General features: G+C 40.9%; 1 protein-coding gene across 2 annotated transcripts in view; it reads right to left on the bottom strand.

Moving 5' to 3' along the window:
- The window catches only part of SLC18A2 (solute carrier family 18 member A2), a 28,472-nt gene extending 3,704 nt beyond the window's left edge, over positions 1 to 24,768 (bottom strand). Inside the window, exons 1-13 of one of the 2 annotated variants that reach the window (XM_082053997.1) lie at positions 24,679 to 24,768; positions 24,385 to 24,533; positions 22,446 to 22,797; positions 14,685 to 14,743; positions 13,030 to 13,113; positions 10,475 to 10,567; positions 9,951 to 10,040; positions 9,799 to 9,842; positions 9,663 to 9,723; positions 4,600 to 4,695; positions 1,602 to 1,680; positions 1,315 to 1,366; positions 835 to 898 (exon numbers count right to left, since the gene is read on the bottom strand). In XM_082053997.1, the coding sequence (XP_081910123.1) occupies positions 835 to 898; positions 1,315 to 1,366; positions 1,602 to 1,680; positions 4,600 to 4,695; positions 9,663 to 9,723; positions 9,799 to 9,842; positions 9,951 to 10,040; positions 10,475 to 10,567; positions 13,030 to 13,113; positions 14,685 to 14,743; positions 22,446 to 22,797; positions 24,385 to 24,505 (1,195 nt within the window). In that variant the 5' untranslated portion in view covers positions 24,506 to 24,533; positions 24,679 to 24,768. The remainder of the gene's footprint in view (positions 1 to 834; positions 899 to 1,314; positions 1,367 to 1,601; positions 1,681 to 4,599; positions 4,696 to 9,662; positions 9,724 to 9,798; positions 9,843 to 9,950; positions 10,041 to 10,474; positions 10,568 to 13,029; positions 13,114 to 14,684; positions 14,744 to 22,445; positions 22,798 to 24,384; positions 24,534 to 24,678) is intronic. The other variant, XM_082053998.1, reaches the window with a different exon arrangement.
- Positions 24,769 to 25,245: the final 477 nt, after the last annotated feature.

Here is a 25,245-nt window from a genome sequence, read left to right as displayed (position 1 = left end):
ATTTGGACATGTATAGATGTATACATGTGACGTAGGACAAGAGAGATGTGAGCTTAGAGTGTATCAGCCGCTTCCCAGTGTCTCTGCAAAGGCTCCTTTTTCTCATCACCAACCAAGTACCTTTCATTTAGGGGAAAATTATTTTGTATGAACTTACACTTACTGTAGGCCTAAAAGACAGCATTAACCTCCAGTCAATCAAGATTATTTACGGTGATTTGACCAGGTCTCTTGAGCCACACTTGCATTGCTAGCAAGAAACAGCACAAGGCAGCTGATAAAACTGCCGAGATATTGGGGGTTTGTAGTTGTGCCTGTAACTTGTAACTATGCATCCCTCATGCTTGAAGATGCTCCAGAACACGTGTGTGGGTTTGGGAATCCTGATTTGGTGAAAAATAAATTAAGACTGTTCTGGTTGGTTTGTTTGTGGTTTTGGTTGTTGTTGTTGGGTTTTTTGTTTTGTTTTGTTGGGTTTTTTTTGTTTTTCTATTAAAATATCTATTTAAATATTTCCTACAACAGGAAAGACTTTGGGTCTTGAGCTGTGCGTTGTTTTTTTTCTGAAAACAAGGAACAAAACTCATGGACAGTTTGCAAGATCTGTTTAGGTCGATGGAGCAATTCTGGGCAGAATTTGGAATCCAGCTTGTCTAACAGCAGCCTGGGCACCATCCTTTAGTCCTTCTTGCTTTACCTACCAGTTTGGGCCACAGCTCAGGCTTCACTACTGTCAGAGCAGAATGGCAACAAAACTGATTTTCCATGTAACTTCATATAAAAATGGTTCTACATAAGTAACACACTGTAAGAAATCATTGTAATTTTTCTTACCTATGGCAAATCCAACTCCAAAATTTGGTGCTATAAGTCCATAAATGTTTTTAGCAAACGGTACCTATAAAGGAAATTTCAGGCATTTAATTAAGTCACACTGCACATGCTAATGAGGTTAGTTTTCTTTTTCTAAGATAAATTACCAGAGTAATTTTGGGACACTTGGTACAGATGTGCAAGTTAGGAGTTTGATTCTTGTTCTGGGCTACTGACACATTATTATGAGCAAGAATAAACTGCTGAATGGCAGCTCAAAAAAAAAGGATCATCCTCCTTTCAAAGCCAGCCTTCCTTCAAAATAATTAAAGCACTGAAATTCGAAAGCACTCAAAAGTGATCTGGAACCTATTAACTACATATTGTTTAATAATGTATCATAAAGCAGAAACTTCAGCAGAATCTCGTGGGAAAGCATGTATTTGAAGGTGAACGCATTAACATTTAGATGGTCTGAAAGATATATGATCTTCTACTTACGCATAAAATACTTATTCCCACGATTAGCATCCCAAGTAAAGCACAAAGCCACCTGTCAAAAAAGAGATGTCACTCAGAGATGGGTGATGCTGAGATGTTAGGACTGATCCTCAATGTTTCAAAGTCATGTCTGAAGTGCCAAGTTCTACAACCAAGGTAGCGACATGTTTAAAAAGTGATTTCACTACTATAGAACAAACTTTAATAATTTCCATCATCAATAAACTGCCCTGGAAATGGTACATGAACAGACTGAAAGATTATTAGTATTTTTAAATTAAGCATACCTTCCCATTTTGTGCGCAAGTATTCCAAAAAGATTAGTCCCAATGAGATAAGAGATACTAGCTGGAAGAAAAGCAACACCTGAAAAATATGAACGAGACGTTTTATCAGCAATGACGTTAGCAAAGTGTTAGAAGAAACTAATAAATTCCAGATGCTGCGATTTTGATTTGAACGCATCTAATAGAGTCTTTGTGCATAGCCCCAAAAAATCAAATATCCGGTTTCTTGCAGCCTTTTCATGAAATCTAAGGACATCATCTATGAAATGCAGGAGTGATGTGATGCCTTTGAAAAGCGTTTTTACAGCATCAGCTACAAGAACTGGTGTGGGAGAGGGGACGGAACAACAAAGAGCAACAAGTCAAGGAAAGTGACTCTTTCTTGGTTGCGTGCCTTAGGGAGCAGATGCCCAGAATGGCCAGGGGTGGGGGATCCCCCGCGAGGAGGGGACAGCAGGACAGCTGCTGTGGCTTTGCAAGTCACGGTCCCCCTCTTGGGCTTAAAATTCAATTACAATCTGTGCTTGAGGATTCATCCTCTCACACAGGAGCCGCAGGGCAGAACCCAGCCAGAGGAGAAATGTCAAAGGTTGGACTCGATGATCTTAAAGGTCTTTTCCAACAAAAATGATTCTATAAAATACTAAGGGACAGCACGGAGGAGGATGCAGGTGTGTGTGAGAACAGGGGCTGCCCTCAAGGAGAAGAAAAGTAAATGAAAAATATCGAGAGGCAGAGGAAAGGAAATATTTCTGTTGTTCCCATTAAATTCAGCATCTTCTTAAGAAAAATAAAACTGAGAAACCTGACAAACTAAGAAAGCCTGACAAATTAGCACATGCCAAGACAAGCCCTCCATTTGGTCACTGTTAAATCAGATAATTCAGGTTTAGAAAGCAGCCTGGACATTATGGTACATGATCAAACCATTTCCTTTAAGTGTATATGCTCCTCATCTTTCACCAAGGCAACACAGATTTTCTCATTTCCTGCCTATCCATCTTCCTTCTTATCTCTCTGATATTCATAAGGAAAAAAAAAGAGAGAGGTAATTTTTAGCCCAGCAATATCCTGTGATTAAAATCCTTGTGAGTTACAGTGGTGATGCTGGGGAAACATTTTCACCTGTGTAACCGCAGCTACTTTGGTACTGCTTGGAGCTCCCTTTTTATATGTGCCCAAATGGTCACATACAGCAGACCTTTATGACTAGAAAAAAAAAATACTGTAAAGCCTTGTTAAATAAGACTTGCAGGTTGGTGTGTAAGCTGTAGTATGCTGAAGCAGAACCATAATATTCCAAATAAGCTTTATGCACAGTAACATTAATTGATCAAATTAAGGTTCTTTAGACCTTCTTCAGACCATGCTTCAAACAGATGTATAATCATTTGCTTAAAACCCTGCAGTTCAAGGTATAATTTAAGAGGCTTAAAATTTTTAATTAATGCTGTCAAATCAGACAAAGCATAATGGAGTCAATGATTTATATAATTTTTAATTTAAAATGGGTATTTTTCTTTAAGGAACCTCTGTTCAACGAAGAGATTTCCAAATCTCTTTTCCGTTGCACCAGCAATATGAAGCTCTAGTGAGGGAGGTAGATAAGCAATCTTTCTTTTTCTTCATGGGGTTTAAAATGCCTAAGTTTGTGCATTAATTTTGCTATATTACAGGCTAGCACTTATTACCATGTTCAACAGCACAGCAGCACATCAAGGACTGATAGATATGGCCACTCTAGACCTGGGTTTGCATTAATAAGAACGAAGGTTTGTGCTTGCTTTATGGCACAGGGACACCTGCACTAAGATAGTAGGGATATTAGTCGGATGCTCGCATAATTTTCATGAAGAATTTTTCAGTTTCTTTAAAATGCCACATATCAGTATTAAAAAATACCCTAATGAAATGACACAATCCAGAATAGTCATTATCAAATATGCGTTGTGTTTGTAATGGTAACAACTCTTCTCTACAAACTATTAAAAGGGTAAACATCAGTCAGATGGATACAGAAGATCAGCACTACACGTTGTGGGACACGACAGCCACCTCCCAGCCAGGACAATTCACATCAACCTCCTGCACACAGCCCCACACTCAAAGTCAGTCCATTTTTCAGTCCATCTTTCTTTCTTGCTTTCTTTTTGAGAAGAACAAGAGGGAAAAAAAAAAAAAAAAAAACTACCCCAGTTTTAGTGTCTAGTCTAACCTGATACACGGGACACATTCCCAGTTTGCCTGTGGACACTGTTTTCCCAAGACCATGTTACAGGTTATAACGTGGTCCAAATTGGGGCTCACCCATTGCTTTCTACTGCATGGGATGACTAAGTAACCACTGAAAGGATGTCAAATCTTTCAGATTCAAGGGGAGATGCTCCTCATGCCCTTGGTGGCTACATTTCCAGTAAAGTCCATCCTTCTTCCACACATCACCAGGAACAGCCCTGGAAGGAGCATGTGTTGGCATGGACATGTTCATGGACATGTTCATGGACATGTTCATGGACATGTTCATGGACATGCATGTTGGCATGGTGTTCTGCACCAAACACCTGCTGCAGGTTTCTGTGCCAGCCTCTGGCAATTCAAAGCTGGAACTGTGGAAGGATACCCTCTGAGAAAAACCCCAAACACATCGTTTTGCCCCACTGGGCTGGCTCTGCAGCTCACAGTCAACACTCGCTGCCAGATTTGCTGCTGAGGCTCCTGAAGGAGCCAGGACAAGCCCAGTGCCATGGCTGCCTCCATCTATTTCTCCCTGCAATGCAAGCGTTGCCCCTTATTAGAGCCTCTGTTGCAATAACATCAATCCACTACCTACTTTTCTTACAGACCAAGGTTTGCAATTGTACTGGTACAACACTGGCAATTTAAAGACAATTTAAAAAAAAATACACCCTGAAGCATAAGGAGACCATCTTTAACAGGACCAGAATTAAGACAGTCATTAGATAAAATATAGAGATGCAAACAATACGATGTACTTTACCAAGCTGCCATTTTTTTGAGCACATGGTCTCCATCATCCAGATGGGTAAAGCTGGTTCAAGCATAGCAATAGCCATGTTTGCAAAGCAGATTGATCCTTAGAGAAAGAAAGGGAGGGGAAAAAAAAAAGTAGTAGTAATTATTTCTTTTGACCGTGAACAAAAAGCCATGCAAAGAATGGATGACTTTATGTAAATCATTGCACTTTTTACGGTTCTATTTTTCATGCATCAGTTGCTGATTAATGTTAAATAGAACAGAAAGTAAAATCACTGAAGAAAACTTTCTATATATTTTTATTCTCCTAGAAATTCTACAATAAAGGTTAAGCTGTTTTCATAATGTGAAAGTTTGCAGTGAGCTTGATGACATTTAGAAGTTCAGGAGGTCTGACTGTTGTACAAATGATTACCTAAAACTACGATCTTTTGGTCTTTATCTAGTCTCCTGGGGCAAAACCAGAGCCCTCTTGTGTAACAGGCACCAGCTCTGACCCTGTGCCTCCATCATCTGAGAATGACTATGATGAGATGTGGCGGCCCTGGTCCTAAAAATACCAAGAGACAGCCACAGAGATGTCTATCCCCTGCAAAAGGGAATTTCATGTTGAGATCCTCTAGCTAGCAGCCAGTTAAATCCATGCTGCAAACCGTAGGTTTGGCTGAGCTTGCCCAGCCCTATGAATTTCAAATGCTTCCAGATCTCTTTTGAATTTCTGGACCTTTAGTCACCCAGACACAGAGGGTAACAAGAGATGGAAGTGCTGACTCAGTCTTGCCCCCGGCTCAGCTCTGCCCTGTGCCATCTCCTGCAGATCAAGACTCCACTGGGTTTGTGTCAAGTTCCTCTATCCTCAGTAGCGCACTTCACTTCAGTGCAGGGATTATTTAACTCAATGGTATTTCTTTGGATTCAGGATGTCTTTTCCACTTGATCAAAAGACCCTGAGGCAGTCAAAGCTTAATGCAGAGCAACAGGACACATCACCTCTGCTAATCCCTTACAAAATCACTTTCAAGAGAGCTTGGAAGTCACTGCTAGAAGCGACAACCTCAAACCTGTGCTCCCGCTTTTCTCCCTAATGTTTATAAAGTCTGTAAGAGTCTAGAAATTTTCCTAAATTTCAGAGATTGTTTCTTTAAGAAAAAAAGCTCAATTTTTCTGCAGTCAGAGAAACGTTATTTTCATGGAACAAGTTCCTCATCACACAGTTCAAAACAAAAGGAGCAACTGATGTCATTCCTTGCTCAAACCTGTCAGAATATATTAGACTGTGTATCTATGATTCCTAAAATGAACTCACAGGCTAGCTGGCTCACTCCCTTCCTGGGGCAAGTGGCAACAGTTCAGCGCTGCTTTACCTTAAAGATGAAAGGTTAGATCTAAAGCCAAGCTTTCCACTCTGCTGCAAGCTCCCACCAGCGCAGTGGCTGAGGAGCCTCAGTTAAACACCTCAGGGCTGCCCTCTTCCGAGCCAAAATCAGCCACGCTCAAGCAGCTTCCTCAGTGTTGGGAAAGAAAAACCACAACATTTCAAGCCACACAAAGTGCAGCCAGAGGAAGCAGGAGCATCCTAGCAGAGATGGCTTAAATAGCGATGGTCCTACTCCTAACAAGTTTCACAAAGAAATGAGAAACAGGTGGGCATGAGCATGTGTGTCATAACTGCTTCTCATTAGGTCAGGAAGCATCATCAGAGCTTACCAAAGTACTCAGTGGTGATAGGGGTACTTCAGATCTTTAGGATGTACCCCAAGTGAAAAGTGAAAGCCTGAGCTGGTACTCTGCAAACTCAGGGCAAAGTCCAATAAAGACTGTGCTACCTTAAGTTTCCCCAAAAGAAGATTTTTTTTCCTCTGTCTTGCATGGACCTCTCTTTAAATGGCCACGTCTCAAGGGCATAAGTTTCTCTATAGTTTTTTCTTTAAATTAGACTTAGTGTCCTACATGGGCCAGAAGGTGTGGAATTGCAACCTTCCAGCTGGATCCCACCTCCGCAGCTGAGAACCCACTCAGCTCCTGGCAGAGTGCTGTAGACGTCACTGGTATTTTTCAATGAAAAAGCTGTTGTAACCCTTCTCAAGAAACCATGTGCTCATCATAATATCTGTCTGAACTCCGGGGTTTGCATCTGATAATTTAAACTAATTCTTCTGTCCATGCAACTTTGTCAGCTGGTACCATCTGGTGTTTCTTTAATCTCTGCCACTGAGGTCTGGCTGCAAGAATGACAGTGACTTCATTCACTGAGCTCCAACCAGCAATGGCAAAAAGCGTCAGTCACATTTCTTTTCAGAGAATACTGATGGCACTGACTTTGAAGCATCACCTCTGACACAATCCACATAGGAGGCAGAGTCTATATTTGCTCATATTTCCTTTCTCTTACAGAGGTTTTCATATGAGTTTGCCATATCGCCTGGTCCCATCCTCCTGATGCCCACGTCTTCGTAACCTCCCCACCTGGACTGGTGAGTGGATGTGACAGTAAACATTATTAACTCACAGGCAACATGGGTTATTAAGGGAAAAATCCACACTTCCAGAGAGAGAGGAACCTCATGTTTGAGTTCAAGACATCTTGTGTTAAAGACTAATATTGTGCTATAGATAAGCAAAATTGGTCAGAAAGTGCTTGTGCTTTGAGAATACAATTATGACTCAAGTGTGTGACGCACGCTCAGGAAATTGAATCTGAATTTATACCATGAAATTAGTGTACCTAAATCAACAGAGCAAGAAACACTTAAACTGTTAGTCCATTTGCAGCATGCCTAAAATATCCCTGGTTTTTACTTGTGGTTAACAAGCCAGCCCACAGTCAGTATTTTAATTAGGTTGTTAAATGTCTTAAAAGCCATCCAAAACCTCTAATCTTCCTGAGCACTGCAAACCCAATGGGACTTTTAACCTTCTCCCTAATCGTTGTATCTGAACGTCCTACACAGTATGGGACATTTACATTCACAGCATCCTTGTGAAGTAGAAGATGTGTTATCCTGGCTTAGATATTGAGAAATGTGGCATGATGCCTCAACTGATTGCCTCAAGGTGTCAGAGCACGGAGCTAACTCCATTGTCCCAACCAACTGCTTGACCACCCTCTTCCCTGTAAATCTCAGGATCAGAAGTTCCCATCCTAGAAAACAGATCAAGGAAAACACGGAACTCCTTGAGGTGAGGGAGATCAAATGAAATTTTCAGACCTTTTTCACTGTAAAAAGCAACAACTTCCCAACTGAAGGAATTAAAATTTAAACAGTGTATTCCTGGTGCATCAAGAAAGCTGCATTTGGACACTGGTAGGTCAGATAAAAGGCTGAATTTATAGCTGTTATTTGGTATTAATCTCTGAAAAGACCAAATTCGGTCTGCAAGGGAAATAAAGCAGGGAGAGAAGAGGCTGAGGTTAGAGAACATCAGCATCATCCGTACTGTCAAAGTCTGTCCTGCGAGGCAAAGACCATGGGTGCTGCACCTGACCCCTCCGGTATCCCACCACAGGGACTTTCTCATATCTTGAGTGCTGATGCCTGGTGGGAGGAGGGACAAGTCATCCTGTGTGGATGCAGAGAAGGTCTTTACGTTTCTACTTCTCTGTACATATTTCCTTTCCCTTCCTCTGCTCTTGCCCAGCCACTCTGGATTGAAGATGGGAAGGGGAAACAGGAGGCACTGGCAGTGCAAGGAGTGGAAAAGAGCCACAGCAGTCAAGGTGAGGTCTCTCTGACACACACTGTCCTGATTCCAGGATAACCAGCTCTCAATCTTCCTCACTATGCTGCCCTGAGACTGTTTGTGCAGCCCTGCTGTACAGAGCCCTGTAACATCAGCAAAAACTGCTTCAGAGAAGAGAATAGCTGCAGAAATTAAATGCCACATAGATGTGTTAAAAAGTGGGAACAAAGCCCATCCCTGCTCTCAGCAGACTTCAGATATGGTCAAAATAGTGGCATCATGGCCCTTGGTACCTTTTTTCCTCCTTGGCTAAGACTAGCTTGGCATGAGTGGATAAGTCTTAGTCAAGCAAAGTACCACTTAAAATTGCTCCCCTTGTCACATTTTGTGATGTAAACCAAGTTCTGTCACAGATTAGACTTTGGCAAGGACAGTGTATAAAGGAGAGACCTGGAGAATAATGTTAGATGAATCTCACCTTGCAGCACCTGCTGTAAACACTAAGAGCCAAGGTACCGAATGAGAGGAATGATAGATCTGAGCTCTTATGACAGGTACTGTCTTTGCTACTCAAATACGTTTCTTCTACAGCAAGGTTTTCTAATGGTTCAAGATTTTCTCAAGTGAAGGCATTTGAATAACTTCACTGACAGCTTGACCAAGTATCTCGTCAAAGAGTTAGGGGAACGGTAATTCCCTAAGACCACCAAGAAACAGAGAACCCAAAAAAGCCTGGAAGAATTGCTTTGTTGGACAAGAAGGTTAGCACTAAGGAACCAAACTGTAAAAAACATTATTTGTTTTCAGGTATTTTGTGAACACTTAAAAGGGTCAGGCTTAATTACAGACTTCAGAATAAATATTCAACAAAATGCAATGCAAAAAAGCAAACTTCCCTTGAGACAGAAATATTCATTAGATAAATGATATATGTAATTCCAAACACCATTCAAAACAGACCTTTTCTGAAATATAATCCATGCTCTGGAGACCAAACTCCCTCTTCAAACAGAAACAAAGTTCAGTGTTATTCCCTGTGCCTGCCTGTGATCCGAGAATTGAAAATCCCTCCCTCCAAAAGCCTTGGCTCTATTCACTTGCCTCAGAAATAGTTTCAGGGCCACATCTCATTGCCTTAGCAAGCAGCTGCAAGTGGTTCCTGTCATCTCAGCTGGAAAGACGTCTACATATCAAACTTTCTGCCTATTATGTTTCTACTGGTATATTCATATTGTATTACCAACAGATTGGGTTTTTTTCTTTGAGCTTCAAGTTATTGAAAACAGCAAATGACAATATTGTTAAATCAGCTCAGCCCGAGGCATTCCAGAGTGCCAGGTATAACAGCAGCGGTTGGTTTAAAGAAAAAAATAAAGGATCCAGTACCTGCTGCAATAATGATATATGGGTCCCTCAAAAGTGTCAGCAATGGTGTCCCCTTCTGACTCTATGAAACAAAAGCCTGGGATTAGGAAAAGCAAAGTGTCATCCATTGCCTAGAATGTTTTATGTTAATACTCACTTCTGCTTGTGCTCTGGATGGCTGCAGAACAAATAATTGAACAGCTGCGAAAAGAAATCAATACTGTAACATTTCATCAAGGAGAGGGTTAGGTGGTAGAAATATGAAAAGGATGTTCTACATGGCAATATTGACTCTTCGTATTTACCGACCTCCATCTAAGAGGGCAAGTGCTGCCAGCACCAGGAACGGAGAACTCTTCCCCACAAACTCATACATGACGCTCCCAAAAGGTGGGCCCACTGCCAGGGAGAAAGAAAGGACGCAGCTGTGAACAAACATCCTCTGCAAGGGTTTGGGCATCCTGCTGCGGCACCCAGTGACCAAACAGCTCAATAAAATAAAGCAAACACCACCACCACCACAAAACCCTAAACACAAAGCTCATTGATCTCATTGATCATGACAATAACCATATTCTTCCCTTCCCAAAATATTATTCCAAGTAAACAAAAAGCAAGTATCTGAGATTTGTGCCTGACATATGTATCCACATAAGAAATGTGTTGCTGTGGGAAAAAACTGTTCTTAACGTGCACCATGAATCTAATCAGAAGATGGTACGATAACATGACACTTGATGAGACTTCTCTGCTGCTTTCCTGGATCGCAAGTGCATGATTTGGGGAAGGCTGGAGGTGGTTTCTCTTGCTAGCAAAGCCTCCATCTCACTGACCTAATACTCCCATAGCAAGGCCTCCGAGTGCAATTCCCATTGCGTTGCCTCTCTCTTCATCATCTGTATATATACTGGCGAGCATGCCCATACCTAAATTTAAAAAAAGGGAAAGAAAAAGAAAAATATACAATGCAAAATTAGGCAGCTGTGTAGTCCAGTTTATGGTCATCATTTGCCAGCCCTACTAAACATTATACAGAGATGGCAGCACGTGTCTGTATATATATAAATATAAATGTGTATATTCCCTCCTTGTAGAATTCACTTTGAAGCAAAAGTGGTTTGGCAATGTAAATGGCCTCTAAGACCTTGTTCTATTGTATGGTATTATTCATATAACTTAATAATGCCCTTATTTACTAGATTCTTTGTCCCTGACTTTGTCATGGAGCTTTTAGATGATGCTTTTCAACTGGGTGAAACAGAGCTTTTGACAGGTATTCCCGATCTGTTATTCATCCTCTGGGCAGTTGACACAAAGTTCTGGTGACCACTCACAGCTACAGCTGTGGCCAGTGACAGGTTTTGCACAGAGCTGATTACTATGAGTATTTCAAGTACAGCATCCAAAATGGAAAGATTCTTTTGACCTTTATCTTCACATGCCTCACTTCTGCGTTTGATAATGAACCTTCATTTCACAAAAGGAAACATGAAGCCTAATTCATTTGTGGTTTTGTGAAGCACTCAGGCACTGTAGATGTAAATGCTGCAGAAGAGTCCTCACAGAAATTAATAATTCTGTTTTCAAATCAAGGTTTAAGTAGGACTCAGTAAATAAGGTCCATGACTACAAAGAAAAATAAAAAATATTGCATGATTGATCATTAAGTGAATACAATCCATCATGTGCATCAAAAGAACAGACGTCCTGTGTGGATTAATATGCTTATTGAAAATTGTGGGTGACATCAAATTGTTTGCATGAACAGTTGAAGAGACTGGAGACTGTCCAGAGAAGAGCAATGAGGGTGAGCAAAGGCTTAGAAAAATATCTAAGAGACAGCTGCAGGACTTCAATTTTAAAACCAGAGAGGAGAAAGCTGATGTGAGATGTGATAATAGTCTTGCAATATGAAAAAGAGCCACAAAGATAAAACAAAAGAAATGGTTCTTCATGTTCTCTCAAGTATGGGAAGCAGAAATAGGTTTACATGAGATATCAGAAAAAACATCCTGCCAGTAAAAGTGGTTAAGCACAAAGCCAGATGCTGAGGGCATTTCTGGAGGCTTCTGAGGACATGTCTGTCAAGTGTGCATGAGGAATGACAGATACAAAGCTGATCCTGCCTTCAGGAAGGGGGTGCACTACATGATCTCTTGGCCTTTTCTGCTCTATTTTGCAGGTTGTCTGTGAGAAAAAAAAAAGCCACGTACTCATCTAAAAACTGTATCTCAAAGTACATACTTGCACAGGGACTGACTCAAAGCTGAAAAATCATTTTGATGCTGGCATGACTGCCCTTTGGAAAGTTTGGCTTGTAACCTCAACTTGTGCAAAGAAAAAACATGGATTTCCTTCTCTCTACCTCTCCTGCTTGTCTTTGCCTTCCCCATCCCTGGCTCCTCATCCCAGCCCCTGCCCGCTTGCTTTGCTGCATCCCCACTCTTCCCATTTCTCACCTAGGCTTAAATATCTCTGCCTAACTAGTGCTTGCTGCACAGCTTAAAACCCATCTTAGGCATAATTTGCTTCTTGCTCCCAGTTCAAAAGCTCAACCTGGGGTGTTCCATCTCTCCAGCTACCCAGATGTGGGCTGGAGCAAAACCCTCGCAAAAGGAACCTACAAAGAATCCAGCTGCCAATTTCTTGTTATGTTTCTATGGAGTGTGTGTGAACCCTGCTTATAGACCAGGCCAGCTGGGGAGGGGGAATTTTCCTGAGGAAGCCAAAAGACACATTCTTGAAAAAAGGCTCTTTTAACCTCCCCTCCCAAGCCAAATTGATATTCCTGCTGCCATCACAGAGAATTTTTCAAAGGAAAGATTGTGAAATGTTCTGACATTAAAAAAACCCATATTTTCTCTAGTCTCGGTCTCAGAAATGGTTAAATAATTTGGGCTGAAAACCCATACCGCATTTCACCTACTCATTAAAAACTTATAACCTTGCATTGGAAATCTAGTAGAGGTAACCTCAGTCCAAACAGGCAGACAGCATGGTGAGCCCTTGAAAACAACATTTTATAACAGAAATTTCAGTAACAGGCAGAGCTGCTATCCCTACTATAAGAAGTACCAACATAAGTTCCTGATGACCTTTAAAATGGCTAAAAATGAATTTAAAATGTTGAAGACACACATACAGAAATCCCAGGGAGAGTGCAGTTCATTTAGTGCTGTACCTTACCACAACCCAAATACCAAGCAAGTCTGAAGAGACATTTGCTTTTGAGCTAGTTTATACGAAAGGGACAGAAAAAGTAGTGAACCTGATTGAATTGAATACTTTTATATTAATTATTGAAACAGCAGACAAAGCACAATTTAGAAGATTACTAAAAATGATAGAATCAGTTATCTGTATTGTATTCTATCCTCTCTTCTCTTACCTGCCACAGAAGAACAAGAGGAACCCACTCCTTGAAGGGACCTGGCAATAAACAGTAACGTGTAGCTTCCTGAGAAGGCAAACACTACAGAAAAAAAACAGAGGTAAATTTTTAAAATTAGGTTAACTGTAACTAGGTTAAAAAGTTAAGATTTCTTGAAACAATCACAAAAAAGTTACGCAATTTAGTCAAGCGATTACAGTGACTTGTGCCACTTTCAATGCTAACTGCATTATTTTCCCTTATTGCATTTAGATGTGTCAGTGTTGAATTGCTCCCAGGTGTCTAAGCCTTCTGGTAACACTGACTTCAAGCACACAAGCAGTTTTAACTAATTACTTAGAATCTGATTACATCCCGCTCTGATTCAGCAGCACACAGAAGGAGCACTAAGACCTTTCTTCCCAGCCTTGTCTCCCCGTGCTCCTTCATTTGAGGCTGCCCAGTCTGAAGTTCCAACTAAATTGCCCACCCACAACACTGGAAAGCAGAGTGTCCCAGAAGCACAAGCACACCTCTGTAGAGCCTGTGTCATGGTCAGTATCATTAAGTTTACAGTGAGTTTTTAAAATCTTTTTAAAGCTCCAATCTGTTGGCCACCTAAGGAATTTTTCCAGATAGTTTATAGCTGGGGGAAGCTGTTACACACCAACCAAAACCAAGATCCACCTGCCCTGCAGCATTGTGCCTCTGTGGCTTTTCACCAGCTCTTACAAAACTGCCTACCCATGTGGACAGGGAAAAAGGAAGAAAGTATGCCAGCAAATCAACAATACTCCCCTCTGCTATGAATTAGGCTTACTGTTCTAATCTCCATCCCAACCAACATTAGTCTAATGTGTTCCTAAAATGCAGAGTTGTCAGTGACTCTAAACCAGGTCATCTTCTCCAGCACTTCAGTCCCCTCGATGATAGAGTTTTGAGCTCATTATTCCTTCTCTTACGTACAGTGAACGTGGAAAACTGTTCCCCTCCTTTTTGTCATAGGCTCTGATATGTCTTACATCTGCCTTCTGAAGCAGACCCAGTTCTTTCACTGTTTCTCATAACCTTCTAATGGTCCTTGATGTTCTCCTTTGTACTCTTTCCACCTGGGCCACTGCTTCAAGTGCCATGCCAAAACTGAACATAAAACAGCAGCTGAAACCTTATCAGTGCCATTAGAGCAGACGAATTATCTCAGCTGACTCGCGGGCTGTGCTCCTGTTTGCACATCCCACAGCGATGTTTAGTGACACGATGATACTGTTGACTCATGTTCTACTCATGAGCCACTGCAACCTCATGATCTTTCCGATAAGCCCTTATGATATCTAGTTGTTAAGGACCCTGCAAAACAGCCTTCTCATGGCTGATCGCCCTCCCGTTGCCATCAGGTTAATAAAACTGTCTGAGCACTGCTTCAGATTGCAAGAACCTGAAAGAAAGGTTCAGGTGAGGAAGAGACCTGCTGAGGTGGGATGGAAGGTGATGAATTCCTTAGAGCACATTTGTAAGAGCGTACTTGTCAGATCTCATCAGCACCACCATACACATGGAGCAGCTACCCTTAAATTTTCCTTGGAAATCAGTCCCTCTACATCAACAAGAAGAATTCCTAGTGATGATTATTATAGATTATTTATTTAAAAGTTGCATCTGGGCCGGACACTTACTGATTGTTGACACAAACATGATGCAGAAGCCAGCAAACAGTGGAATCTGGTAGCCTATTCTGGAAAACAAAAAGAACATTAACATTTCTTGGGATTGTGTCACTGACATTTTGAATTAGACTTACATGAGCACACACACTGCAAAAAAAAACACCTGTAGTTCCTTGGTAGGCTTTGAGATATATAGATACATACACACACACCACGTGATCAAAATGTTCATGTTACTGATGCCTTTTCATCTGGCACACCAGACTTTGTATCTGAAATCCATGGAAATCCCTCTCATTAGAATCTGATTGCCCTGTTCCACCATAATTGTACCCAATAAAGTATCTCTGAGCCACCATGGGATTTCCAAGGATCTGAGAAGTGAAGATTTGTCTGAGCTGTGAAATATCCCAGTAGTGTTTCAGTACTCATCTGTTTCCATCCTCACAAGACAATGACTGTAATGAGACATGGTCAAATCAAAGGCTTTTTTACTGGGAAAATTTGTCATCAGCTTTGTTGGGAGTTTTCCCTCAACCAGGAGCACTGGAAGAGTCCCAAAGAACCTGAGAATACTTTTGCTTTCCATGTGTAGGAGTAAAAATGGAGCAGATCAAAGCTTTCTTCATCAGCCCACTTCTCCATCAGGACTCTAAACAGCCTGTAGAAACACCTGGTTGCTATAAGTATTTTCTAGAAAATAAATTATTTTCTGTCTGGCAGGCAAACACATGTTTTTGGCAGCTAAAAATCAAATTTCAACAAAAAAAATCACAATAAACTGTTTTTCACACTGTTAAAAATCTACCCGAGAATCAAAACCACTACCCAGGTAGGTCTGAAGACAGTCTGTATATTCTATTCAACACATTCTATTCACAGCCTCTTTTTGATAATATTCTGCATCTTAAATGTATTTGTATTCTTTAATGAACAAATTATTTAACCGTGCATTTGATTTGTATTATTTCAATTTATTTGTATTATTTAATGGCCAGATTCTTCAGCAATGGATGATGCTTTTCAAAGGAGTACTGATTGACTTCAGCTTCTAAAGATTTGACAGTATTGGGCATTTATACTGGCAGTATTGGCATAAGCAAGTCTATCAGATAATGAAAGAGTCAATAATTCTTTTTTTAAAAATGTTTAATTATAGCAGTCCTAATAGAAGTAAACTAGCCTAATTATTCTAAGTTTTGTTTATTTGCTAATTTAATTTTTATATAATTAAGGACCATGGATAATGAAGAACTTTTTGAAGTGCAAAGCTCGATGTTCATTAAATATCTCATTTTAACATTTGGTTGAGTTTTATGAATTAAAGAAGTCTAGCATGCATATTTATACATGTCGCAGAAATCTCTAATAAAGAGCGGGTGGAAAAATTTTGCCTTAAATATCATCACTGCATTAAAAATATGACAAAATTGTAGTGTGCTAATTCTTGTAGTTGAAATTTGTAAGTGGGTGTTAGAAATACCCAACAAAGAAGACTAGTTACTCTTATGGTTACTTAACTGGACCGACCTCTCCAAAGCAAATTAAAACCCTGGCACTATCAGACTTCCCCTGTGACCTTATGATAATTATTTTAACCTATTAGCACCTCAATATCTGGCCCGTCAGAGAATACAACTACCTTTTTTGTCTACTTTATTTGAAGCGGATTATTTTTCTAAGCCTGTCTCTTCTCTTACTATGTGTATAGTAGGTATTACACAATGGGATGCTGATCTTCTCTCATGTTTCTAAGTACATGAGGAAACAACATATTATTCTCTTCTGTTACCATCTGCTGCCTCAGAGCTGAGTTGGGCACTTCCCGGTGAGCTCAGGCAGAACAGACCACAGAGAGTTTGATCATAATTGCTTTGATTTTGAATTTTTCAATTAAAGAAAGCTCTGATAGAAGTACAGAGTAAAAAAACAAAACAACAACTGTGGATATGGCTACTGCTGCTGGTGAGCAATATTGTCTTCCTCTGTGGTACTATGAAAGCAAACACTGAATAACCTTGTGCCTTCTTCCATTGCAAGATGAAGTAGTGTTGTGTCTGCCAAGGCCACCCCAGAGGTATTTAAGGTGGGCATTGTGGAAGGAGAAGTCTGATTTCAGTACAGAAATCAAGCAATTCTTAGAGTTGACACGGGGGCCATGAGATAGCAAGTCATTTCTGCTACAAGTACACAATTAAAATTCAGTTATTTGCATGAAAACAAATGCTATCCAAAGTAGCTCCTACATTCACGTTTCTTTTGCTAGACTGGACACATGAGCTATGAGATCTTCCATAAACATTACTGAGTTAAACAAAGAGAAGGGCTGTCATACTAGTTCTAAATGATACTTTTATCAAGCTGCTGCGGATTGTTATCCTTCCAGAAGGCATTCTACACTTGGAAAGTTTCTGGTGGTTGAAAGCTGTAAGAAAACAAGCATTTTGGAAGTCACTTTTAGTGCTTAATAACATGCTGTTAAGGCATTGTTCTTAATTTTTGCAGCTGCAGATATTATTCCTCCTTCATCTTGGACAAACAGGGTCCCAGCAAGGTGTGAATTGACACTCAGCAAAGGGTGCCGAGGGCAGAACTGGAGCAGAGCTCAGTCCTACTCTTGCTGCCCAGCAGACCATGATGCTTCATCACACATACCAAGGTCTAACACACACCTTTTCCTCCACGCGGAAATTAATCATTTCAGAACCAGATCCATGTGGGCACAGCTAGTCCTTTCAGCCAACATCTGCACTGCCAGTGATCCATCATACAAGATGATGCAAAGCTATACAGGTCAGCACAGGACATGCATATTTGTTCTGAATTAAACAAGTCATTATAATCCTCTGAAAAGCTAAAAATTGCCTGACAGTTCACCCACAATTTGGAGATGCCCAATTCCAGTGTGCTGCCCCTGCATGAGATTACTGAACCTCTGGAAGTCTCCTCTTGCTCAGAGGACAGTCTTTCCCATTTCCAGCTGACATTCAGTTAGATATGCAGATTGTCTTTTCCTGCATAATCTTAGCAAACCCTGCATCCTCCTGAAATAGCAGCACTAATTAGTTGGCAGTTGTGCTACCAAGAATGTCTAATCTACAGCTGCATTCCCTGATCTGTCCAACAGATATCAGAGAGCACAAACTGAGAGCTTCTCTTGGTCAGAATAATTACACTATATAACATAAATAGGCACAAAAAAGAGAAGCACTACCTGTAACAGCCAAGTATTCAGTGACTGTCACTTGGTCCTGTGCTGTTCATGTTCTTGCCACATGAAACATGTGGATATGCAGTTTCTACTTCTTGGCCATGACGTGACATGATATGGTCCATTACAGTTACCTCTACACTTTGTTCTTCTACATGTGTGTAACACAAAAGAATATTACAGCCTCTCATCTCTGTTCTTTTTTTCTTGTTACCATGCTCAAGTGTGTCATTTTCTCAGGCACTCCTTTCAAAACCCTCGAAGACAATCTGAAGCAGAGTCCAGCATGTTTCATCAAGGCTACCTGGAGCTAGAAGTGCTTCCTACAAGTATTTCTGACTTCTGAAAAAGCCACGGTCATTAGATGAAGGAGGGAGAGGAAAGGCTGCCACTGATGGAGAACACCTAAATAACTCATTTTCAGTGCCATGTTGACCTCAGATTGCAGGACTGTTTGGAAGTGGATTGTACCCATTAATGAGGTTAACCTACAATAAGACCATCAATTGACAGGTCCTGTGCAGCAGTAAAATAAAGGTTACACTGACCAGTTTAGCAGCTGTGGATGATTAGAGCTTAATTATCCATCCATTACAGTGCTGCAAATCCATTGATTTCAACCCTGTTGCTAAAAATGATGGTGAAATGATGATCTGTTCATTTTTTAATTGTTTTTGAGTCCTCATAGAGATAAGCATGAGGTTGAAGCTATTTTTTTTTTTTTCAGACTGACAAATGAAGGGAGGGAGAGACATGGCAGGGGAGCCATTCATTGACTCCAGTGGATTGTGGGGCAAGCACAGCTGGACTCACAGCCCCATTCACAGAGCTTGGTAAGAGCCTGAAAAATTAATGGAGAAAATCAGCTTGTGTTAGAGAGCACAGCAGCCTTTTGCTCATTTTCTTTGCTGGAAAGGATTAGGCAGAGCCTTCAATCTCCCTTTGCCAATGCACCCTCCTCACAAAGTGCCCTGTGTCAAGTGCTGTGCTATCTGTACAGTTTCTTACCAATTTCACCACAAGCAAAAACATGATGTGCATCTGAGTCACCAAATCTTATCAGCTCTGCCCTGAAACTGTGACACAGTGGGAAGTGTGTGGTCACATCCTACGGCAAAGCCATCACCTAACATTTTCTTTGCTAGGACTTTGTTAGACCAAAGGTAAATTGTGTTGTTATGTGAGTTACAAACCGGTTCACTAACCCAGCTGTGTGTTTTGTATGTTACTCTGCTGAAAGAGCTGTGCTTGAAATAAGAAATGTTTTTAGCAGAACTTACTTCTTGAATTGAGCCAGTTTTGAAATTTATTTTTGAAAATCTACATCTCCAGTAGTTAAAAAACAGCCTACAAAACTCCAGAAAACATAAAATAATTATTTGCATAGACTTATATGAATAGAGCATCCTCTTGAATCCTGTACAAACTCAAGCACTCCAGGCCAGTGCACACTGAAAGCCAGTAACTCTATACTCAATTAAAAATCTAAACTGCTCCTGAATAACTGTATTTGACTGAAAAATAAAAACCATGAACACAGTGTGCTGCCTATTTGAAAAAGAAACCAACTGGGCATCTTAAACTGAGTACACTGATCTTGAACTAAGCAACCAGTTCTCCTTGAGCTGCGGTATTTTGATGAAATTTTGCAAAAGTAGTAAAGGCAATAACGATTATCACTAAACAGTTTATCAGTGGTAAGGAAGAGTCTTTGTAATGATAACTCAGATATTTTCGGTTTCATTTATAATAATCACAATTTTCACGCTGCTTTTTAACTTATCATATACACATTGTTATTAAGAAATGTCAACTTTAGGAGGGATTTTTGCCAAGGACTTTTACAGTTAATTGATAAATGTGTTAACTGATATTTCCCACTAAACATTTCTCAGAAGAAAGGCAGATCTTGGTACCAAGATACAAATAATGCATGAAAGAAAACCAGTAATCCTTAAATCTAATTTCAAGCCACTTTTCCACTAAGGTACTCATTTCTGCTGTATGAGAGGAAAGTCTGTTGCACAAGACACAGGGGTGATGCACTTCTTGTTTTTCTTTTCTCACTTGTTGGGCATCTGAGCTCGCAAACCTGCCCCTGTGATTGTGGTCACACACTCAATCCCGTGTGAAAATAAACCTATAGGAGGTTTCCAGCAGGAAACTTCAGCTCACAGCACTAATGTTCATAGAATCATAGAACCATTTGGTTGGAAGAGACCTTCAAGATCATCGAGTCCAGCCATTAACCTAACAGTGGCATTAAACCATGTCCCTAAGAACCTCATCTACATGTCTTTGAAACATCTCCAGGGATGGTGACTCCACCACTGCCCTGTGCAGCCTGTTCCAATTCCCGACAACCCATTCCATGAAGAAATTTTTCCTAATATCAAACCTAAACCTCCCCTGGAGTAACTTCAGGCCATTTCTTGTCCTGTTGCTTGTTGCTGGGGAGAAGAGACCAACCCTGTCCATGCTACAACCTCCTTTCAGGTAGTTGTAGAACAGCCTGTTCTCCAGGCTGAACCCCCCAGGTCCCTCAGCTGCTCCCATCACACTTGTGCTCCAGACCCTTCACCAGCTTCATTGCCCTTCTCTGAACTCTCTCCAGCACCTCAATGTCTTTCTTGTAGTGAGGCACCCAAAACTGAACACAGTTGCCCACCCTGCTCCTAACAGTGAAGGGAGATGCTACAAGAACATCTACAGTCCCACAGCCAGATCCGGGGGAGATGTTTCACCCCACTCCTTAGCACAGGCAGCACCAGGCTCCAGTCCCAAAATGCACAGGAACACGGAGAGACATCGGCCGGACACGCACCCTCTGCCTTAGGCAGGTGTCTGCCCAAGCAACAGCAGAGATTGCGTCTCCACTATGATGTAACTGCACTATCAAAAAAGCCATCAATAACATACCATTGCCTTTCTCCTGGTTTGGCTGGTTGTGGAATAGTTTATACTAACAAAGTAAATATAAGTAGGGCAATAGTTTAGACATTTAGGAACATCTAGAAAAATACCTAGAGAAGTAATGTGAAAATATTATTTGATGTTATGTTACTTTGCCTGTGGATGAGCTATCACATCCTTACAAAACAATACAGAAAATCCAGGTAGTAAAAATCTAGTTTCCTTCTCAACTCACAGCAATATTTGTGGAAAAGTAACTTTGCAATGGCGTACTTATATCTGTGTAGGTGGTATGCAGTAGGAGATAAGGTGAAATGAGAGAGAAATGAAACTGTCTATCTCACTTAAAGCTTTTGTGTATAGATCAGTTCCACAGATTGAATACAGGCTTTTGAATTCATAGCACTGTGCCTCAAACCACCACTTAACCCTCAGTTGGTCACTCTTCTATCAGATTGAAATTAAACACTCAGGCAATATATATAAACTGTAAAATCTAAGAAAGGTAGTTTTGGTTTCAAAACCTGAAATATGTAGCATTAAAAGGTGTTGGTTGTTTTGGTTCTTGCCACACCTGATAAGCATTGACTGCTGAAACAAAAGTGTTTTACAAGGACAAACTTCTGCAGCGTATTGTTTTCTGAAAGGAAAATTTCTTCTTCATAAAAATAGTTTCAGTAAGAAATATGAAAATTAGTGACGTGACTGGACTTTATTTGGAGTTTATTTCCTGCAGAGATTGATCTGTTTGGTTTGGGAGATCTTCTTTGGGGAGCAGTTACATAAAACGCTAACAATAACATTAAATTAAGTGTTAATAACATTAAATTAAGTGTTACTAACATAAATTTAAATGATATTATGAATACATCATTAGTGCTTAGATTTTGAGGAGAAAGGGTTATAAAGTCATTGACATTGGTCCTTACACACTTGATCCTGGCTCAGATAGATTTTCTATAATGTACCATTTAAACATATTTTCTTCCAGGTATCATAAATATGCAAGAATTTAGAGAGAACAATTTGAAGGCTGTGCTAGCTCATGCACTGGTGGAAATCTGTGATCCACTGAATACGGCATCAGCAAAGTTTGACACTTTTTCATTTTTCACTGAAGTCCACATGAATTTCCTACTGATTCTTACCTCAAATGACTCCAAACCAGTGAACACCAAATGGCACCAAGAGCTGTGAGTCTCTGTGAGAGCAAGGGGGGGTCTGAGCCCCACCTGCAGCTTCAATATCACATTTGCCTAATGCAGGTGTAACAAATACATCATCAATTCACAGTGCTTTGTAAATACTGAGCTGTAGCACCATTTGGCTCAGTAGAGCTGTACTGAAGAAATTTCGACACCAGGGAAAAGTTTCTATAAGCACCAGAGACCTCAGGAGCTGAAGGAAAAACGTATGATATTGAACGTATCAGATGGCTTATGTGCAGCTTACCAATTTATTTTGGAAAGGGTGTAGGCATTTAAAAGACGTGTTCATCAAATGTATTTCACTAAACTATTTCTCCAGATAAAGCGAGGCAGCCAGAAGTCAGGGCCACAATAGAATTAAAGATACTTTGCTTGAGATACTAGTCCAGACTAAAACATCAATATAAAATCCTGAGTCACGTAGCAAAAATAACATACCTGTTTGTCAGCGGCCCTATGAAGGGGTTAGTGATTAGCTGCACTGTTGCTTTTGAAGCAAACAAGAGACCAACTTGAACGTTTTCATTCAGCAGGTCCTTATCTTCCTTGGGGCAATCAGACGGGGAAGGAGTCACATTTACTATCATTTGTTCTGTCTGAGTATGATGCAACTCTCTGGGCTGTGTCTTATCAGATTCGTTTCCAGTAACCATCGTGGAGTTGTCATAGTACGAGAAGATGCTCTGAAAATTGTCCATCGTTGTTGAGACTGTGTTAGGCTTAGTAGTCTGGATTTCTGTGGCATTTTTCTCATGTTTGATGCTGTAAAGGTAACTGGGAATTATTGGCACTGGAAAAACAAATAGAATATATTGGCATCTTACTATCAGGTTATTTGTAAAGGGAATCACCAAATTTTCTCGTTTGCTTTGCCATTGATTAGGAAATACAAGGCTTTCCTACACAGCACACTAGTAAGGATTTTGAACAGCGGAAACACAGAACAAAAATACGCATTTGTTCATGGGAAAAAACACACCGATAACTCAAAAGTGCAGTTTAAAACCAAAAGTTCTTTTGCATTAGTCTTTATTTTTTGGCAGTTTTGATAAATATAAGTTTTTCCATACAAACGTCAGTCAGAAAACAAAATAAAAGTATCAAAACCCACATCTGAAGAGCCTCTTTGTCGTGTGACTGCACAAATCCATTTATTAGATTGTGAAAACATAAAGGATGAGAAAAGCATTGAAACTATTGTTAAACCAAAATATTTTAAATGTAATAAAACACATTTCTGAAATAAACCACAAAATTATTGGTAAACAGCAGTCCTAAGAAAAAAACACAACACTCTTATATTAAGTAATCAGAACTAATGTACTGATGTTTGCATACCTCATTTGTTTTAAATTTACATTGAGAAGATCATCCAGAAGGGTCTTGCTTTATATGCTTTAGCATCTTAGCTGAAATTTAATTGGATTAATACCTATCTCAGAAATTAGCATTTCAGAATCTGTAAAAGCAGATATCAGGTTTATTGAATTTAGCACTAGTGACAGAGTTGCCCCTCCTTGTCTTGCATCTATCTCTTCCTTTCAATAAGTCTGCAAACTACCATAATTTCTAGGGCTTGTAGCATACATGTAACAGGCAGCTCTGCACAGTCTGATTCACTTTTGAGAGAAGCATGTGCATTCATGTGTATGTCTGTGTGCATCCATGAACCCCTTGGTTCTCTAAACCATTTTATTAAAATTCACTTCAATATGCACATTTGAATATGACAACTTCGAAAACTACCAGTGAAAAATATTCAAGCATTTTATTTCAGTAGATTCCTAAGACTTGACACTATGCATCTGAAGCCAGTAAAAGTTGCATCTTCAACTTTGATCAAAACTTGGATATTTTATTAAACCAACTTATAGAAGTGCTTTTCTTAAAACCCAGTCAGATAGTTTTCTTACTAACCTAGCATTTTAAGACCAGCATAGGGTAAAGACGAACTATCACAAGGAAACAGGCATCTCCAGCATTATCTAGCCTGTTGTTTCAGTTACATGACCACAAGAGAAAAAATGATGATGGGCTAAAAATACTGTTATCTGTTGTTCTGTGAAGTGCCGGTGGCTTTTAGTAGGAAAAAGAAAAAAAAAAAAAGACCTTTTTATACCATTCCTGCAATTAACATAGAAATAAAAGCGAGACTTTGATGTGTATAGCAGCGTTTGCAGCACCTAGAGTATCATTCTCGTTTAGAAAAAAATCAGTGCTTGGAAATGTTCGGTTGGAAAGCATTAACCATGCATCCAGAGAGTACATCTGTCACCGGAGATTATTTCTGGAGTAAATCGGGAGAAAAAAAAAAAAAAAAAAAAAGGAAAAAAAAAAGAAAACAAACCAAACCCCAAACAAAACCCATCCTACCTACCGACTACCGTCAGCAGCATGTTGTCCAGGAGCAAGGCGATGAAGACGATGAGCAGGATGAGTCTCCGGGACTGGCGGCTCTCCCGGAGCCAGCGGAGGGGGCTGAGCTCGCCCCAAGCCATGTCCCCGTCCCTGCGCCGCCGGCTGCTGCTGCAGAGAGACAAAGGCCATTAGGGGTGACGGGGACAAGGCGGGGACCCCGGGCGGCAGCTCCGCGGGGTTGCCGGTGGCTCTGTGGGCGCTGGAGCCCCCGGCCCCGCTCCGCGCCCCCCCCGCGCTCCCCGCCCCGCCGCACCCGGCTGCCCACAGCCCGGCCCGGCTCCTCCCGGCTCCCGGGCAGGTCCCCGGCCAGCCGCACGCTGCCAGCCGGCAGGGCAGGAGCCGGGAGGAGGAGGAGGGGGAGGAGGAAAAGGAGGAGAAAAAGGAGGCACCTCTGCTCCCCGTGTGAGCGCTGGAAGCGGCGCAGGGGGGGAACCCCCTCCTGTCCCCTCCCCGGGCAGCGATGCTCTCTGCCCGCTCCTCCCTGCCCGCAGCTCTGGGCTGCGCCAACACCGCTGTGTGCCCAGCCAGATGTGCCGAAACAGGTACACAGAGGGGAGGATAAAAAGTCACTGCTCATGTGCTTCAACACGCGGGCAGCTTGAGGAACCAAACAGAAATGGTGCCACTGATTGATTCTATTCTTAAAATGAGGAGTTTGCACCGTTCGGCATTTAAATTGCTCGTTTTTCTTGCTTACTCTGCAGAGACTCCCAAGTGTTGTACCCAGCCTGTGGCACTTTTTTTTGCCATCATTATGAATTCCTTTTCTTCTCAATCTGTGTTAGAAAAGAGATTAACTGTGTTGAACTAATCAAGAAAC

Source organism: Streptopelia decaocto, assembly GCF_964273445.1.
Source record: "Streptopelia decaocto genome assembly, chromosome: 5".
Classification (NCBI taxonomy): domain Eukaryota; kingdom Metazoa; phylum Chordata; class Aves; order Columbiformes; family Columbidae; genus Streptopelia; species Streptopelia decaocto.
This window is presented reverse-complemented; position numbering and strand designations above follow the sequence as displayed.